The 18,963-nt window shown below is 38.5% G+C and overlaps 1 protein-coding gene across 1 annotated transcript; it reads left to right on the forward strand.

The window, feature by feature from the left end:
• The first annotated feature begins 1,856 nt into the window (after positions 1-1,856).
• Positions 1,857-3,873, forward strand: LOC122824168. Its single transcript, XM_044104450.1, has 6 exons — positions 1,857-1,929; positions 2,020-2,131; positions 2,210-2,436; positions 2,812-2,983; positions 3,058-3,185; positions 3,333-3,873. The coding sequence occupies exons 3-6, from the start codon at positions 2,335-2,337 to the stop codon at positions 3,573-3,575; spliced, it is 645 nt and encodes a 214-aa protein (XP_043960385.1). The 5' UTR covers positions 1,857-1,929; positions 2,020-2,131; positions 2,210-2,334; the 3' UTR covers positions 3,576-3,873.
• The last annotated feature ends 15,090 nt before the right edge of the window (positions 3,874-18,963 follow it).

Below are 18,963 nucleotides of genomic sequence, written 5' to 3' on the forward strand. Positions count from 1 at the left end.
AATACCATAAATTTAGGATTTTTTTTTTTCCATTTAAGGATAACTTAAAAAGAGCTAGCTCTTTTTAAGTTATCCTTAAAAAGAGCTAGCTCAGCTAGACTCAGCTAGCTCTTTTTCCACTATTTGTATTAGTTTGCTCATAATATTAAAAGTTTCAATTATCAGCAACCATTCAAATTTAAAAAAAATACTGGATACCATAAAAATATAATAAATATACTATAAATAATTTAGGTCCTAGGACTGTGCCTTGAGGAACACCACATTTTACAGTTTCAATTTGTGACTTGTGAGTTTCGGCTATTATTGCTACTATGTTGTCATACCAGTTCACTCCTTCTGATTAGCTGCAACTGGTTCCTATTTCCTCTTTTAAATTCTTTAAATGCAGCAAGATCCCACCTATTTATCCTTTCCAAGACTGTGTTGTGGTAAATAAAGCCTTTCCTTGTTCCCATGACAGTAAAAAGTCATGGGAACATATCTCATTGTCCAGTTTGAACAGAGGAATCAGTCTGTGGTGTCAGAGGCGGCTCATCTCGCCATGTTGACAGAGAACAAGAGAGAGAGGGGAGGACTGGGGAGACAAGTGAGTAAATTGCCTGACATGCCTGAATCAGCTGTGGAGGTTTGGACAATTTCAGGTGTTTGGTCAAGTGGAAAATTTAAAGAAAGAGAAACCTTCGGCTGCTGAGATTGCGGTGATCTGGTGTTTGTAGCGTGCTCGCTCCCTGTCAAGCTTTTTCATTATTTCTCGTGTGATACAGCATGAACTCATTGCTCACCTCAGACAACGTTTGGCTTTGTCGTTATGAGCTGTTTGGTCTTAACAAATTGACCAAAGCCTCGGAGTTAAAGGGGAAGTACCCTGTTTTCCAGCCACGTAGAACCTTTTAAAATCGCAATCAAGTAATGTTACCGTCAGTTGCCATAAAAATGCTATACATACACAGTAAAAAATGTGGTGTTAATATTTCAGTGTTAACCTAATTTAATCTAAATAGAGTATTTTTAACTATATGGAGTGTAAATCGCCTCTGACATCGGAGTTAAAAGTCAGAGTAAAATGCTACATTCACGCAGTGAAACTTTTGACTCTGCCAAGTGTCAATAACGCGCCACGGTAAAGATTTTTGGCAACCGCGAAGAGGAGGAAGAGGAAGAAAGAAGACGAAGCACCAGTTTTTTGAAGTTCGTGAGGCGGCTATTTCCATTTTGGATTCTGAACGAACGGAGTTTTGCTACAGAAAAGGTAAGTAACTTTTAACAATCTGGTGTTGGTAACGTATTTTGATATTAATTGTGATGAAGAACGATAATATAGCTTCTGTTGCTATCCACTAAATATGTTCGCAACTATTATGCGGGAGTACTAGAGTAGCAAATGGTTTTGGCACCATGACTTGGTTTGTTAGTGGTGAAAAACCCCTCCATGTCTCCTCATTTTTGTTCCCGTTTTATTCCATTGTTCACATTCAGGGTAGCGGGAGAAAGCCGAGGGATAGCCCTATGCTAGACAAGTTGTCCACCTCGAAATATTAGCTGTTTTCTTCCGAAGGCTTTCAAGGTAAGAATACTTAACTGTTATAAATTTTAATAGTATTAATCACTTTGCCTTTTGCCAAAGGCCCAGATTCCGTGGGTACTTCGGGGTCGTAGCACCCACCGAGTCATGTTAGCATGGTTAGCATCATGGATGTAGCAGCTAATAGGCGCCATATTGCTTGTATTGATTATGTTCAAGTGTATCGAATATAAACTCAGTTTTCAAATGGCATTATCTTTGAATCATATTTATTAACTATTAAACTATGTCTTGCATGGTTGTTTATTTTTATTATTCTTTTTCCAGCAGAAAAGTGTCAGAGTGATGTATGCTCAGGGGATCTTTGCCCTATTTCCCTATCTGGAGGACCAAAACATGGATATATGAGTAAAACTGTTTTAGCAACATTAAGCATATATATTTACCTTCAAAGATGTTTATGGAATGGTAAGTCTGCTTGTATTTATTGACAGGAGCATTACTATGATCCAGAGAGCGGTTCAGGATACCTTGCTTGGCGTTTAAAGACTATTCAAAGAAAAACTGCAGAGGAAAGGGGTGCCTCAGGTAGCAAATCTCCCAAAAGTAAGTTTTCTCAATATTGAGTATATATGTAAAGTAATGTAAAATCTGTGGCTGGGAGTTAGAAACTTTCTTTTTAAGGTGGTGGACCAGGCCATGGTCAATCCAGGGTTTTCACTGCTGACAAAGTGCTGTCAGATGAGGAAGTGGAAGCAGCTATTGCTGTTTTGAAACACTCTGCTGATGATGACACTGTCCGTGAGAAGATGAAGGCTACCTTCCATTACCGTCATTCAATGGTCAATGATGAAAAGAAAGCAGCAGATGTCTTCTCTGTCTTTCCAAGATTTCTGGAGACACCAGGACTGGTAAGACAGTTTTATCTCTTACACTACTAAAATACTTAGTGGCAACAGTCATAGGAGTTTGTCCTGTAACTTGTGTATCACCAGTTTGAACCCCAACTCTTTCTAAATTGTTATGTCCTTGGGAAAGACACTTGACCTGCCTTGCCTGCTGGTGGTGTTCAGAAGGCTTGGTGGCACAAGCCCATGGCAGCATTGCTTATGTCAGTCTTCCCTTGTGCAACTGTGGCTACAATGTAGCTCACCACCATCAGCATGTAAATGACTAAATGTGGTGTAAATCACTTTGGGGTCCTCTGGACTTTATAAAGCACTGTGCAAGTACAGGCGATTTACTGTCTTATTACTGTGTGAAATTCTTTTTTTTATGCATTTCAGATAGAACAAGATTTCAGACTCCTGTTTGGTGAAGGCACTGCCAATAAAGTTTTGGAGAAGTGGCCCACCAGTCTCAAATCCAAGGTTATAAAGGAAAGCCATGGCCTGGTACCCACCACTGAGCTCTTGGATTTATTGCGGAATGCAGAGTTGGCTGCTGAAGCTGAGAACGGTATGTTGGTCTTCTAGGTAATTATGACAAATTCATATGTTTGATGATAGTAACATGAAGCTGTTGGTCTATAGGTTGGGATAGTGACATGTCTGCTATTTTGCTTCTGCTGCATCTGCTACCACCATCTGCACAAGGACGAAAGAGGCCGAGTAAGATGTCTGCATCTCAAGCAGTGGATCACCTCATCAGATTTCTAAAGGTACTGCTTAACAGTTGCTTAAAGATAAAAAAAAAAAAAGCAGAATTCAGTCTCTTCATTTTTACAATTCAAAATTTTATTCTGTCTGATCTTCATTCAGAAATTTGTCACTAAATACTTTTGTCATGTTTTTATTTTTTAATATAGGTTGGAACCAGTGTGCAGCAGCATCTTGACAAAATCACCCAACGTACCCAGCCCTACCTCCTTGACCAGGGATCCATCCAAAGCAGTATTCACCCATTCTTCATTGTGATTGACAACTATGCTATTCCATGTAAGGCAACATGTTCAGTTGGAGCTCTTGATGAGCTCTTTAAGACCCATTATGTGTTTGGTACGTCATACAGTGCTCCCTTGACCAACTTATTGATTTATTTATTTATTTGAAATGCCTGTCTTTTACCAGATCAAGTCTGTGTTCATAGTTAAAGACAAATTGTTGCTGCTTACATTGCCTTTATGTACAGTATCTTTTTTAATGAACATTTTCATGCTTATGAAGTTACTAAAATGATGCAAGGTTTTGTTGTGTTTGATGTCAACCATCTATGTTATCCGAAGCCCTTTGACATACAAATGTCATATGAAGCAAATGACACTGCTCTTTTTGTTTGTCCCGTATTGCTATCTTTGGTGAACATTGTTTTGAAGATGGTTAAACTGACACTGTTACAGTAATTATGTCACTGGATCATAAAATTGAATAAATGTTGTCACTGTGAACTTAAAACTTTGTGTTTATTGTGATTGGTAGATTTTATAAAAGCCATACAATGCTAAAATTTAGCATTATATAGTATATGTGTAAAAAAAAAACTAGAAAGGAAAAAACAACAACACAATAAAGTGTAAATTTGTAAGTAAATTTAGTGTAAAATTAACTCCATAAAATAACAATATTACTCTGAAGAGTGTAAACAAACAATAGTGTTAAATAATTTGACTCACTGACTTGTTGATTTTGACACTAAAATGAGTAAAATTAACTCTGAAAATTTGACACTGGCTATAGAGTACATTTTACACTATTTTCGAGTGGGACCAAATGTTATCTGAAACGGAGTTAAATTCAACTCTATAGGTGTTAAATTGACACTTCGTTTTTTACTGTGTACAAAATATGACTTAAAACAATTTAACACCTCGAAATTGGGCTTCTTTTAAAAAATTTGTACTCTTCCTGAAACTCCGCCTTCAGGAAGTCATCGAAACATGGTTCCTTTTAAATAGAAATATCAATGTCTGTTTTTATCTTGGCAAGTCCTTGTGTTTTAGTGATTTATTGTGCAGCTTTGTTAATTTGCCAAATCTAGTCAACGATCTAACATTCTCAAAGCCTTTCCAGTTTAGTTCAGCCTCACATTCTGAGAGCCAACTATGTTTCCTGGAATCTCAAAAAAAAAAAAAAAAAAAAAAGGATCCTGCATGAACTGCAAGAGAAGCTTAAAGAAGGGAAGAAAAAATATCAGAAAAACTCACTGGCTACAAATCAAAAATAAAGGTTACGTGACAAAAGAACCAATATGTTAACCCAAACTGTATGAATGTGGATCTTGAACGAGTCGTGTGTCCGCATGGACAGACCATCCGGCGGCACAGATGGGATGTCCGACACAGATTTGTAAACCGATTCCCAAATGACTTCGGTCTCCGGCGACCGAGCGGGCGTGTTTGTGTGCATGCGACTCGTTTGAGCTGCAGAGATACTTTGAAATCCACGAGTCAGGATTCACTCTGATCACTCAGTGAGATTCAGTCAGTTACCATCACCTTTTAATGTCATGCCTAGTCTGCTGCCCAAGGCGTCTTTGATTAAAGTTATAATCAAACTGCTCAAATTCCCTTTGTGGAACAAGAATGTTGAAACTCAATAACAGGTTTCTGCAGAACATTTCGACGAACCAGTACAATCCTAGATGTACATACCGCATTTAATTAGCATCCATGTGACGCTTATTGGTCAAATAAATAAATATACTGAGAGTTTTTCTTGTCCCATAGGCACAATATTTCCTAAACACTGTTTAATTTTCCAAGCCACAGATGTAAATATGTTAATAAGTCAGGCATCTCGCAAAGAGTGTAGCATCACTAACATACACTGCAGCATAAACAGCATTTATGACATTTTTCCAGCATATAACATGCCATTAAATATTCACTACAGTTCTGAGGAGGAGCTTTGTCCTCGAAGGTGGGGCTAGGTCCACCCAGGCGTTTTGCACAGCTGAATGGTTGCCATGGGAGACTAAAGGATTTCTCAAACATGCATGAAAGAATCAAGGCAACACTCCAGGTCTGTTTTTGATGAGGGAATAACATTAGAACATGATGTAAAGCTAAGGATATTTCCTTCACGACACAGAAATGGCAGCTGCTCGATCAGAGTGGCTCAAGAATACACGTGAAAACTTGTCAAGGCAAAGCTAAATAATAACCACCATCCCCCCCCCCCGCGCACAGCCCTGACCTACATTGCACTCAGTGCAAACGCAACAATGATTACATAGTGATAAGCATCCTGCTGGACACATTAGGTCGCGTTGTTATTTTAGCAGTTAGAAGTTCACGGCCCATTTATCAGAACGCTTGGCGTCTCTAGGTTATCTGGCATGGGGTGGATGGCTCAATGGAGTCGGAGAACGGTATCTTTAATTGCTTTTGTTGTTCTTCGGAGTCGGATAATCAAAAGTGTGTTGGGGGCTGAGATGTAGCACGCATTGTGAGGCCTGGGAATTGAGTTAGGAATTTAAATTATGTTTCTTTCTTCTTTTTTGGGGGGGGGAATTTGCTTTAAGAGCAGATAGGCGTCCGGAGGCTATGCTGTTTTTAATCTGGCCAATTATGCTTAAGAGCCCTACGTGTGTGTTTGAGATGCACCTGTTTTTTTTGTGTGTGTGTGTGGGACAAACTTTTTTTTCTGCACCTAGACCGGTGTGTGTTTGGTGTAAAGTAGACAGTTTGCGTGTGGCAGCGTTAACAGGAGTTGGAGAGTTAGTTAAAATTCAAATATGTGAAACCCGTTTTGCAAAAAAACAGAAAAAGAAAAAGAAAGAAATCGCACACACACCTTGAAAGCAATTTCAGTGGAAAACGGGAGATAAAGGTATTTCTGATGAAAGTTGCCACGTGTCTAAAAATGTTTCCATGGCGACACGCTCGCGTCGCATAAATGAGTCAGGAGAAATTAGAAATCCAATTTGTATTGTTTGCCAAGCTCTGAATAGATTACAAATGTATCAGCCAGCTGATGCTAATTTGTTTGGCGGCCTGCGTTGTCGGGATGAGGAAGGAGGCGAGGCGCAGCTAGCACTCTCTGCTGCTGTTTGTCATCAGCTTTATTTACCTTACAGCCAGTCCACAGGCTGCAGGAGGCATATGGCTTATGATAACAAGAGTCCATATCAGGTTCTCCCCTCCCGTTCATCGGTGAACCACGGTTATTCCAGACTCACTTCACTTTCAGCGAGCTCTGTCAAACCCGACGCCGTTTCATTTAAATTCTGAAGGGGATTTATTTTTCTTCTTCTTCTTCTTTTTTTCCCCTTACGACTCCACGGAGAGGCTGGGAAGGCAGGACAGAATTTTTTAAACAGTTTGATTGTGACTCCTCGCCACGTATCCGGGGTTCACAGCAACAGCGCTAGTGTAGAGAGAAGGAAAAAACAAAAAGAATCACTGCAAACAGCACGACAATTCGAGCCACATGTTCATATCTAGTAAAAGACACAATTATTCAGATGACAGACTTCCATGGATACTTAAACAGAGTAGTTGTTACAAAGTTATCAAGGGTCTCTTGCAGTGTTTTTCTGAATTTAGCAAGATTTATATAATGGAGCTATATTTAGCTCCATCAGCTAAATACAGTCACATTCAGCTGAATGTGGTTAAATGTAGGTTACATTTACCTACACTAGCTAAATGTAGCGACATATTCCTTAACCACATTTAGCTAAATATGGCGACATTTAGAAAATAAAATATTTAGACCAATTTAGCTAAATGTTGACATATGTATGGAAATGTAGCTTTTCTTAGCTACATTTGCTAAGTATGGCTACGTTGGGAAAATTATGATCTAAGTTCATTTAAATTATGAGTTTATCTGAAAGGTTATGTGTTCATATTATTATTTGTTCATGTTTTTTTTTTTACTAGGCTTCTTTTCTCTCTGTGGTACATTATTAACTGTTTTTTTGGATGTTTGTTTGGAGGTAAGAAACGTTTACACACCCTTCCTGTTTTATCAGAGATATAGGAAAACAACGCCATGTCAAGAGTCACGCGCAGACCCAAAGAAAAGAGCTTGTATTTAGATGCTGTGTAATCAATTAGGTGACGTTGCAGCTGTTTGGAGCTACGATGTTCATGTGCTTAGGTCACACTCTGTTTCAATAAAAGACAGTTGAGGACTGAGAGCCGGCGAAGTTGATCCCAGACAGTGTTTGACGGTGGTTCTCCATGTCTGGCTTCTCTTCCTTCTTCTGAAGAAGAGTAACTTGTCTTTTTGGTCGATTCCTTGCAGGTCGGGAACCAAAATAGACCCAAGAGGCTACATTTATCAAATGTAGCACAGTAGAAAATGATCCATTTGGTACTTTTCAAATGTAGCAACTTTTAGCTACACTTAGCTAAATATACGTCAGCTACGTTTAGCAGAGATAATCGCATCTTACATTTAACTTTAACTTTTACATTTAATGCAACTGTTGCTCAGATTGAGCTTAAATTGAAGCTAAATCCGGTGGGGGTGGCGTCATGCTCGGGGCTACTTACGATTTCAAGAAACAGTCAAGTGGTAACAACATATATTTGGCTACTATTATTATTAAATTAAACTCGTGAAGGTCTTTGTTTTGTATTCATTGTTAATCTACATGATTCAATTTTTAAATTAAACTGAATAATTCTTCATTTAAATCCATTTTTTCACTCGAGTCTTGCAACGTATTTTTTTTAAAGCTCTTTTTTTTTTATTTTTTTTTTAAGAGAACTGAACACTTCCTGTTTCACACAGACACACGGCATGCCTTGTCCAACAAACCCACTAAAGTTTTATTGCTTTCAAAGGTGCAAACCTGCAAACCATAAAAGCTGATCGCTAAATGGCAGGGTTTCAAGCAACTCTTCGAGAGCGGAGAAATCCCCACGGCATGATTGTTTCGAGGCCAAGAAATGCTCTTGCATCAGACAATGGGCCCTTTTCTCAGCGCTGGCGGCCCGGTTGGGGTGGGGATGGCGGGGGGGGGGAAGCCACAGAGGAGACGTTAAAACCTGCCGGAGCTCGGAGCGACTTGTTGCCTGCTTGCAAGGAAACATCAGGGAAGCTTTGGATGAGCCTCAGGACAGAAGCCAAACTTACTCTGAGCAACTCTTGTCACTTTGGATCGTCGCTCATCGACTTTACGGGTTTCCCCTTTTGTATTTATTAGGAATTTAGTGTTCACTTGAGGATTCACATTAGCCAGTTCATCTCACGCCGACATGTTCAGTCTTCTTTTGTCGTAGATACCCGCAGCAGAAGCCTTACTTTGACATGAAGCATGGCTTTGCTACATGATTTGGGGAACGAGGGCTGGCTGGGACAGACTTAGCACTTGGAATTGCATGGTAATTAGAAATGACAAAACCCCAGAACAAGTGTTGACTCCACAAGCCTGTCTGAGCATGTGTCGCTCTGCTCAAGTGGGACTTCATCCTTTTTTTTTTCTTCTTCTTCTTCTTCTTCTTCTTACTTTTGACTTTAGCAGCCAAGCACTTACACAATAGCCGGGAATTCAAGGGGAATCACAGGAAAAAAGGAAGCATGCGAGAAATGCACACATAGTTAATGGAATTAAAAACTGGCCACAAACAAGCTAGTAAGTTCCAGAATAAAACCAAGATTCTAGCCTTCTGGGCCCGCATCAGAAACAAACATTGCACAAATACTAGAACAAGGCACTTTGAACCACAAGTTTTATCATATAATATCATGAAGTGCCTCACTTTGGGCCAAAAATATTTGATAAAATTTTGCGTTTCTAGTTTCTAGTTCAAATATTTTAGCCCACTTGAAATATGACAAAACTAACTTGTAAGTACCTTTTCAGCAAGATATAGGAGCTGGTTATGTCTTGATATTGTTAAAAAAAAAAATAAAATAGTTCCGTTTTGTCTCATAAGTGAAATAATGTGGAACTAGTACGTTTTCATCAATATAAAGGAATTTTTTTAATTAAAACAAACTCATATATAAAAAACTAAACTAAGAAAGATTGTTTTGTCTAATTTCAAGAGTAGTAAGATATTTGCACTAGAGACTAGACCAGAAATACTTGATAAGATTTTGTGTTTTAGCAAATGGCTGCAAAAGTCTCCACTGTTCACAGGTTTCAAATTCAACATTTTGAATATGAACTATTACCTGAATGGAAATAAAAAAATGTGAAGATGATTGTTTAAACATAGCCTTCACAAAGCCGATAACAATTAGCAAGAACATAAAACACAACAGGATTTTTAAAAAATACTGAATTTCAGATTCAGTATTTTAGAAACAAACATTTGGCAGAAAGGGCACAATTTTAGGAAATCCATTTCAAGCCAAAGAAATGAACCAAAAGATTTTATTTTTCTTCAATCAAACAACATTTCAAAACACACTGGAGCACTTTCAGAAATGTTACCTATTGTGTCAATTATATATATATATAAAAATTCCACAAAAAAAAATCTAACAAAAGCAACAGACAAGATAATAGAATTTCTGAAGCAGAACAACAAAAAGGAGGGAAATCTTTTGTTAGAGATTGGCTAACCTAGCCTGCTGGCTAACCTACTGAGGTTAGCCCACCTCTTGTGGAAATTAGCTACCAAACAATTAGGAGGAATTAAATAAAGTCTGTGGAATTGCGACTCCTTACTTCCTTTCTTCTTTCCTCTCCATCATAAATGTTTTGGTGGCTGCAAAACCCCCCCCAACAAACTCCGCTGTTAATCTCTGAGCCATATGGGTCGACTGATAGATGCTGCGATGCTAAGTAGCTCGCTCAAACCATGTTGGCACAAAATAATTATAATTTATGAAGCCAGACCTTCCGATTCATCACGGACCATGCCTACTCAGGCAGCCACAACACATCATTATGAAGTATCGCCTTTCCCTCTCATTGGCCTCCTAATCCAATAGAGCAGCAGTGTTAGCCAAACCTTCCCTACACATGCTATTGTCTTTGGTAATGGCTCTGATCTGCCCACTGCTGCCTTTAGGATGTACTGGTTAAAAACTATTGCAAAATAAACATGATACTGAAGATAGAAAAAGCATTACACCAGGATGAGAGTCACCATTTTCCAAGAGGAGTGACTGCTCTTGATGTGAGATGATGTTGCCCAGGGAAGCATCGGATGGCAACAAGTGCTCAGGAAAATAAAATGAAAGTTTTCTGACAGTTGTTTACTAAATGACTTTTCTGCTCCTTCTTGTTATTTCCAGTCAATAATGACTTTAAACAGTGAGAACACATGACCTGAAACTTAATATATGTTGGGAGTGGCTTAACCAGCTGCTGGCCCAAACTTAACACTGCCTTTTCCTTTAACCATGAAATTGTGTGAATTGAGGTTAGAAAAATAATTTTGCTTAACAGAAATATGGTAATTTTGAAAAAACTCCCATTTCCTGTTAGGTTTTGCTCTAGGATGAGGTGGGTTTTTTTTAGCCGTATTGAAACGTTTTTTCCTCATCACGTGAGTCACGGGCAAACAGGAAGTAGTTGGAGGTTGATGGCTTGTTTTTGTTTATGTGGACAATATGCAAAAAGTTGTGCCAGAATGTTTTGAATCCAGAACTCTTCTTCAAAATTTCCCCACTAGGCAGCTCCCAAATATCAGCGGCTTGTCGTTCCAACGATTAAAACATTTCCGCTAATGGTTGACATGATGATTGCTAGCGCCATTGCTGAATTATCCTTTTAATTTAATGGGAACACCACTATTGCCAAACAGTTTTTTCAACTTTAGCAGAATATTGGCAGAGATTTGGGCACATTTGTAATGGAAACGCAGCTAATGTGCTGTGCTAGAGAGTCATCTAGCACCTTCATTAAGGTCTGAGGTTTTTAGTTTTTTGTATTCTGAATTTCAGATTAATCCTAACAAAGAATTAGTTCCTACTGACTCTTTGAAACTACGTCACTTAATCACGTTGAGGCGCTATGACGAACGTACAAAGTGGGAGATGGGAGGATTGAACTCCCATCTTGGGAGACTGTGGAAGTAGCATATCTATTAAGCGCTCATGGACAGCAGTAATGACAAAAGTTGGAATTAGCTAGCTTAAAATATTACCACTAACTTCTCCCTCCTAAGGTGTTTGTTGATTTGATTAAATCATAGAGGTTGCCTGAATTAACACCACCTGATTTAACTGGCATTTCCCCTTACACCTTTTTTCCAGATAATGAGCTAAACGCCATATTAGGCTAATAACTTTCTGTTTTTTTTCCCAAGCTTTATAGAAGCTAATGCATGCATTAGCTTGTTTTGGCGGAGAGGGCGGCCTTCTGCAGAGCGTGACGTAACGTGTAAATGCTTCTTTACTTGAACAAAACAATGAATCTGAAAAATACTCAGCTTGGACACAATGATTTAAATGGAAACCATATATTTAAAAGTCACTAAATTAGATGAACCATAATCCAGCTACAACTCTTTCCATTTTAACAAAGCGTAACAGCTGTCTGTCTACCTCATTACAAGGAGAAACTCGAATTTCAGCACCAACAAAGAAAGGGACCTTAATTTTTTTCCCCCTCATCTTTGTTTTTCTCAGCATTTACTCAACAATTATCCCTGAAATTACAGCATGTTAAGTGAGCTTTAATCATTTCATGAAACATTTAAAGAGCCGGCAGTTTGATAGCGAACATCTGCGAAAGAGCTCATGGAAAATGGTCCGCTTGGAGATTTGCGTAGGAGGAGTAGGGAAAAAAAAAAGAACACTGTTTTGTAATCGATAAAGTTTGTTGTGCTCCATAAAAATGCAAGAACTCTTGGAAACTTCACGAAGAGAGTCAGAACAGGGCCGCCAAGGAGGGAAAAAAATTTTCATGATTTAAAACCAGTCATTTTGTTTTCCTTCTTCCTGGTTTATGGGACTGCACTGCGATCCAGATAAGCTTTAAAGGTGCAGTATTACGTGAAATTGACTTGTTTGAGCTTTACATCATGTTGAAATTGTAATCCCTCATCCAAAACATACCTGGAATGTTGCTTTGTTTTCCTCCTCTGAGCTGAAGTTTCAAAGCTTCCACTTCGCAGAGCACCCCAACTCCATGACTAACCAACTCAGCTCCTTCAGACTAGCCAGCGGCAATTAGCAAACGCCTGCAAAGCTTGTTACATGAGCTACTTCTCATTAAAACTCCGGTAAAAATGGAGTCATGTTGTCATGACTTCCTGAAGGCGGAGTTTCAGAAAGAGACAGAGGCCCAAATTTAAAATGTTAAATTGTGAAGTCAAATTTCTTTCAAGTCATACTTTGACATATATATAGCATTTTTATAACAACTGAAAGTAACATTGTTACTTGATTGTGCTATAAAATGGCACTATGTGCCTGGAAAATATACACTTCTCACAAAAAAATAACACATCCTAGTTCTCAATTAATTAAATATTCCCATTCTAAATATTATTATTAACACAATGGAATTGATTTAGAATAAAATAACAGAAAAATTATTCATGTTAATCATTTTTTGAGCAGTGTAAAATACCACTGCTCCTGTATGGTAGTAACAGAACATACTGTAAAAACACACAATGTAAGAAAAAAAAAAAAAAAAAAAAGTAAATTTATAATAATTGCTAAAAAAAATTGCTTATCTCTTCACCTCGATTTGAGTATTTTCCACTGTGTTCCTCTCCACTGAAGTTGAAGGACTACCTTTAAACTCCATTTACAATTCTACTTCATTATTCTGGGACAAGGAGAGGACGTGTCACCACGTCGCGTTCAGGATGCCACCGAGTGTCACGTCTGAATAGTGCAGGCGCTCCGAAGTGTTGGAGGACACGGCCTGCACTCGCATGGCGCTCCAGCCGGCTTCAAAGCAGGTGCCCAGACGGAAATAACACCACTTGGCAGGAGATGGATGTCATGTACCAACCTGCTAACCTCTTAACCCAGCGGAGGCTGCCGCCTGGGAAGTGAGCGGATTGATTCACGACTCCACCTGTTTCTGGCCTCCCCTTTCAGTCGCCTGCACAAATTACAGCTAAATTATGTGACGCCGAGATATAATATTAGCGGAGCATTCTTGAACATTTTCTTAAATTTTCTTTGTTGCAGGTTAGTTCACGTCTTCCTAATTCTGTTTTCCAAGAAAAACTAATGAAAAGTGGAAACATGCTTATTATATTCATTACTGCAGATTTCAATTAACACGATATGAAAAAAAAAAAGTAACCCGCTAAACATAAAAAAAATGTTTGGGGTTATGTAATGCGAACAAACCCAAATACACCAGCTGGTAGATATTTATAGAACAGATTCGTCATTTAAGTTAAAGTGGGAAAAGAAAGTTCTCAAAGATTTCTTTCAAACAGGCCAATTCTCATCCACCTCAGGCTACACTGCTTCACAAAAACACCCGCCAATGTTAAGCCCCTCCCATTTCGTCATAATCCTTAACGATTATGACGAAGAATCAAAACGGTAAGCTGCTGTTAGAAATGTACAATTACAAATAACTCTAGAAGAAAACAATTGCTGTCCTCTTGAGCAGATAAGTTAAATGCGTAAGCGTGGTTTGGGAATATGTTTAGCAATCACAAAGATTAGCTAAACAAGCAAAAGGATACTGGGGACTGATGCTGTGGTTAAAAAAAAAGGTAAAACTGTCAGTAAAGTTTCCGTATTTGTAATAGTGATGAAGTAAACATGCCAGATGATTTAAGCTAGCAGCTTTCGGGAAATAAATGGAAAATGAAGTCGTGGGAGGATAAAATATATGCGGCTAACACACTGCGATGTGTCATCCACAAAAATTGGGTTTTCTTTTCTTTTTTTTTTTTTTAGTCAGCTTACTTGTTTGTTTTGTTGCAACATGCTATAACCTGGTATTACTGAGTTTTGAAGGCTTTCAGATGCATTGAATTGATTGATTCACATTGACAACAATGGCTACGTGAACACTGACGTCTACCAACATACTCTGTTGAGAAGAACTAGTTTTCTTTCATCTTTTTCTTGTTTATAGTTGCAGAAATTCAGCGTATGTATCTGTGTGACAGGAATCTTTCAGTTAAATGTTGCTGTCCAATCAACAACTGGGTTTGCTAATTAGCCTGTGGCTAAAGGTTGCTCTGTTTCTTGACATGTAACATTATTTAATGTGCAGCCCTTGATTAAATAAATTTGAATTGGATTGAACTGCCTATATGCCATTGACTATAAGTCTGATTATCTCAACATTTAGCTGTGTGAAATGTATTGTACACATGAAATGTGGGCGCAGAAAAGACGACCAATATAATGAAAAAAACCAACACACCAGGTCAAGGCCATTAGAGGATGTCCAATTCCAGGCCCTCTCTACCTACTTTCACATTGAAATTAGTTTTTTCTTTTTTTTATGTGGGTGGTCTGGGAGGGGCGGGGTGGCTGTCACAGACTCAGTCTGCAAAAAGGGCAAATGCATCAGTTTGATTGAAGAGCTGTTAAAGACGGTGAAGGCTTCAGCATTCAGCATGTGCGCCTCTTTCATGCATCAATACCTCCTCTATCGCCATTTTTAGCCCTGATTGCGTGTTCCCCCCAGAACAAAAAAAAAAGGGGGAGATGAACCTCACACATCCCGTAATCGAACCCCGCCCTCTATTTTTACTCGAACGTTGAAGTGTTTGAGGTTCATCTTTTTGAAGGACGTAGGGTCAACAGAGATGAACCGAGAACTGCTTCACCCATCCTGCTTGAAACGGGGCCTCTTCTTTTGGTGTGTGCGCGTGTGCGTGTGTGTGTGTGTGTGGTGGGGGGAGAGGGGGGCATATTTCCATGTTAGGGAGCATCTGTCTCAACGGAGCGTTTATGGAGGTTGCACAGATGTTCCGGGTGTTCCTGAGATTCTTTATGATTTACGCCTCTCCCCTTGCTTAACCCACCTTCTTTGTAAAAGCTATTTATTGTACTTTACCATAGCAACGGTGCGCTGGAGCGTTTCAAAGGGAATGCAGTATTTACTGAGCTTCTCTTGACTAGTAAAACCTCAGTTTAAAGGGGCAGAACTATGTGTTTTCCAGGCATGTAGGGTCATTTTATAGCACAATCAAGTAACTATGTTAACGTCAGTTGTTATGAAAATACTATATATATATATATCAAATATGACTTAAAAAGATGTGATTTCCTAATTTAGTGCCTTAGAAATTGGAACTCTGTCTCTTTAAAAACTCCTGCTCTTTCTGAAACAACGCCTCCAGGAAGTCATCACAACATGACTCCTCTGTTAACCTCTTAGCAGTAGTTTTGCATAATGAGCTCAGTAGATGTGCAGTTCCACCAGGTGTTTGCTAATTGCTGCCAACTAGTCTCAAGGAGCTGAGCGGTGGAGTCGTGAAGTGTGGAAACTACAGCTCTGTGGCGGAGCTTCATCCTCGAAGGCGGAGCTAAGTCCACCCAGGTGTTTTGCCCACCTGAATGGTTGCCACAGGAAATTAAAGGACTCCTTAAACATGCATGGAAGAATCAAGGCAACTCTCCAGGTGTGTTTTTGTTGAGTGAATAACATTAAAACATGATGTAAATCAAAAAAAAAAAAAAAAAAAGTCAATTTTACATGATACTCACCCTTTAAACAGCGGTGACAAATGACGGCGCTTATGTTTGCGAAATGCATGTTTAGTGCAGTTACAAGGTTTATTGTATCCCTCCCGGTGTTCCCAAAGCTTATCTCATCCGCTGGAGGCTAATAGAAATTAGTTACCTTGTGGGACCCTTCATGGTTCATCACTGGTAGACCTAATAACAAATGATGGCCTTTCAAACGGGAACAACTCACAATCCAGATGCAACACTGCTCCCTCTTTTCCTCCATGAGTGCTCCATTATCATTTCCCGTTTGCCGTCCCCTGCCATCTACTTCGACGTATTTTTCCAGGGTCGCAATAATGGGGATTCGTTGTTATGGCGGCAGCGGTTTGCTCACCCCTCATCTTCATCATCAGACGTTTGATGAGAACCAACTAATAGGACAGATGTTTAGAGGGAAAATCAATAGAGCTTAGTTACTAGGAGGTAGAAGGATAAAAAGACTCTCGATGCTTGAAATAGCATAAGTGCAGGTAACTAGGCAACTCTTGTGCTTATTATTAGTGTTATTAGTTGCTCAGAGCAGGAGCATTTTTTGAAAAGGAAATATGTTGTTTTTGTTGGACTTTGTCTTTTTGTTTTTCACAACAATCGCGTAACATGTGCTTTTGCTAAATTTCTAAAAAGAGGAGCAGAGAAAAAGTGAAACAAAGCTGCTAGTTGTTTCTTGTCTGCTACAGTCAACAGCTGAAAAACCTGTCTATACTTTTAAACGCAAGACTCAAAGACAGAACATTTTTGTCCTCTAAAACAACCATATTTACTCTGATGGTATGTGTTTTGGATATACATGTAGAAAAGATAACATTGCTGTCTCATCATGCAAGACCTCAAACCTGTTTAATTTCTATCAATACACTGTAATTACACGTGCCAATGTTTTGTTTCTATTAAATCATTTTTTGCTATGGCAGCTCATATGATGGATTGCTCTCTTTACAAAGCAGATTTTATTCAGCAAATATCATTAATATCATTGTGGGAAATAGGTGCAGTGATAAATTAGTTTTTCTTTAGTGCATGTTATTCAAATGAGTGTAGTATAATCTAAACAATCAGCAGACTCTGCACATTATTCATCATAATGAACAGAATATATTTTTATTATCATCCATACATCTTAATAAATTGAAAAATCATTATGGTATTTGCATGTAATTGTGGTGATTTGTTAATACGTTTCAACCCCACTGCTTAGGAGGCTTATAACATCGGCTAGGGCTGAAAGGATTTTTCCACCTGTGATCCTAAAAGTGGATTTGATAAAGACTGGCGTTGGTGTTTAAAGTCCCTCTGGAAAAGTTGTGCCAATATGAGAACAAAAACAAAAGTTTAATGAAACTTTTTTTAAAAACTTTTGTTGAACTCCACTCTGTCTGTAAATCAAACCCTTTAAGAAAGTAAACCATCTAGCCGACGATGACTACCACTGGTCTTAGCTGTCAACATAATGCGCTAAATCTTAAATGTACGCGTGATATGTAAAAGAAAAAGTGCTTTGGTTCTGAATGTTCACGCTACCACAACTAGGTTGCAGAGTGTCACATTTCACAGGTCAGTGAAAAGTTTTGATTTAAATTTCAAAAATTGCGAGGAGGACGGATGTAGGTCAGTTTAGCTAGCATGACTTTGACAACCTGACATGTAGGTGTGCCGCAAAATTCCAAATGCAAATTTCTGACAGATCATCAGTAGAGAAGGTGTTATAATTATCTAATCTACCACTGCTGTATTCAGACGATCACATATTAATAATCGTAAAGCATAAAACTGAATCGGACTGGATGTTCTGTTCTTTATGTGGGAAGTGTTTGCATGTTTTTGGGGTTGAATTCTGATACAGTCGTAGAGCTGTTGTCAGTCATTTGCCCACAGCAAATAAGATGGGTCTGTGTGTAGCAATAGCTTAAACAGAGAGCAAGAAAAAAATAAGAATATGAATAATTTTGACTTGTGTTTTACTTATTTAGCTGCTGTTAAATAGGATATGAATCGGATGCTAACTTCAGGGTCATGTTTTCCATCTGAAGCAACTTCGAGGACAGTATTTCCTCCAAAAATAGGCCAAGGGGAACAGCTGCCAGCTCGAAAATAAATTACTAATTGTCTTGAAAAAGCTTGTTAACATCTACTTATTCAGGTCGGCTACTCTTGTTTTGCATCCTGTTGATGCCAGAGCAGTTAAAAATATACTATTTTAACTGATAATTCATGTAACTTAGTGAACAAAGCATGACTTTTCCAGTTACATTTACTGGTGAAACGTTTTGAGAGAAATCTATTTTAGTAGTTCTACCAGGCTGTTCTTTTTAAATTTATTCCTGATATTTTTTGATATCGCCACACAATATTTCTACGTCGTTCTTTTGTCATGAAATATTTCCTAGAAATAAAGTAATCTGAAGATCTAAGTGGCATGAAATCACTTAATTTCAACAATCCATAATAACAGCAATATCAAAAGAAAAGATTTTACAAACACATAACGCAGTCTACCCGCTGCAGCTAATGTTTTACTGGCAGTGTACAGTAAAATGTCAATCTGGAGAAAACATTTACCACGGAGGCCTTACACATGTACACACATTAAAGAAGAACCAACAATTCATCTGTTAAACTCAAAGCTGGCTTGTTTTTATTTCTATGACAAAAGCAGCACATTAATATACGTTGGATGATGAATTCATTTCAAATGGATGAGACTTTTAAGTCCATGTCTTTTATGACTGATCGGCCAGTTGGCCTGACTGAACCACTCGCCACACAAACTCCATGGCGACAGACCAGCCGGCTTTTCATTTTATTCAGATCTTTTGAATATCACATTGCGATTTCTGACTCTTTATTTCCCCGGGAAAGAAAAAGAAAAAAAAAAAAAGTGCGGACCCCTCGCCGAGTTCCAAAAGAATGACTATTACT

Source organism: Gambusia affinis, linkage group LG21, assembly GCF_019740435.1.
Source record: "Gambusia affinis linkage group LG21, SWU_Gaff_1.0, whole genome shotgun sequence".
Lineage (NCBI taxonomy): Eukaryota > Metazoa > Chordata > Actinopteri > Cyprinodontiformes > Poeciliidae > Gambusia > Gambusia affinis.

What these genes read in the sequence shown, in the direction of transcription:
- LOC122824168 (XM_044104450.1), top strand. Translation starts at nt 2,335, where the DNA reads ATGAAGGCTACCTTCCATTACCGTCATTCAATGGTCAATGATGAAAAG. An exon ending in TTCTGGAGACACCAGGACTG is followed by an intron (nt 2,437 to 2,811) that starts GTAAGACAGTTT and finishes TATGCATTTCAG; the next exon opens with ATAGAACAAGATTTCAGACT. An exon ending in GGCTGCTGAAGCTGAGAACG is followed by an intron (nt 2,984 to 3,057) that starts GTATGTTGGTCT and finishes GTTGGTCTATAG; the next exon opens with GTTGGGATAGTGACATGTCT.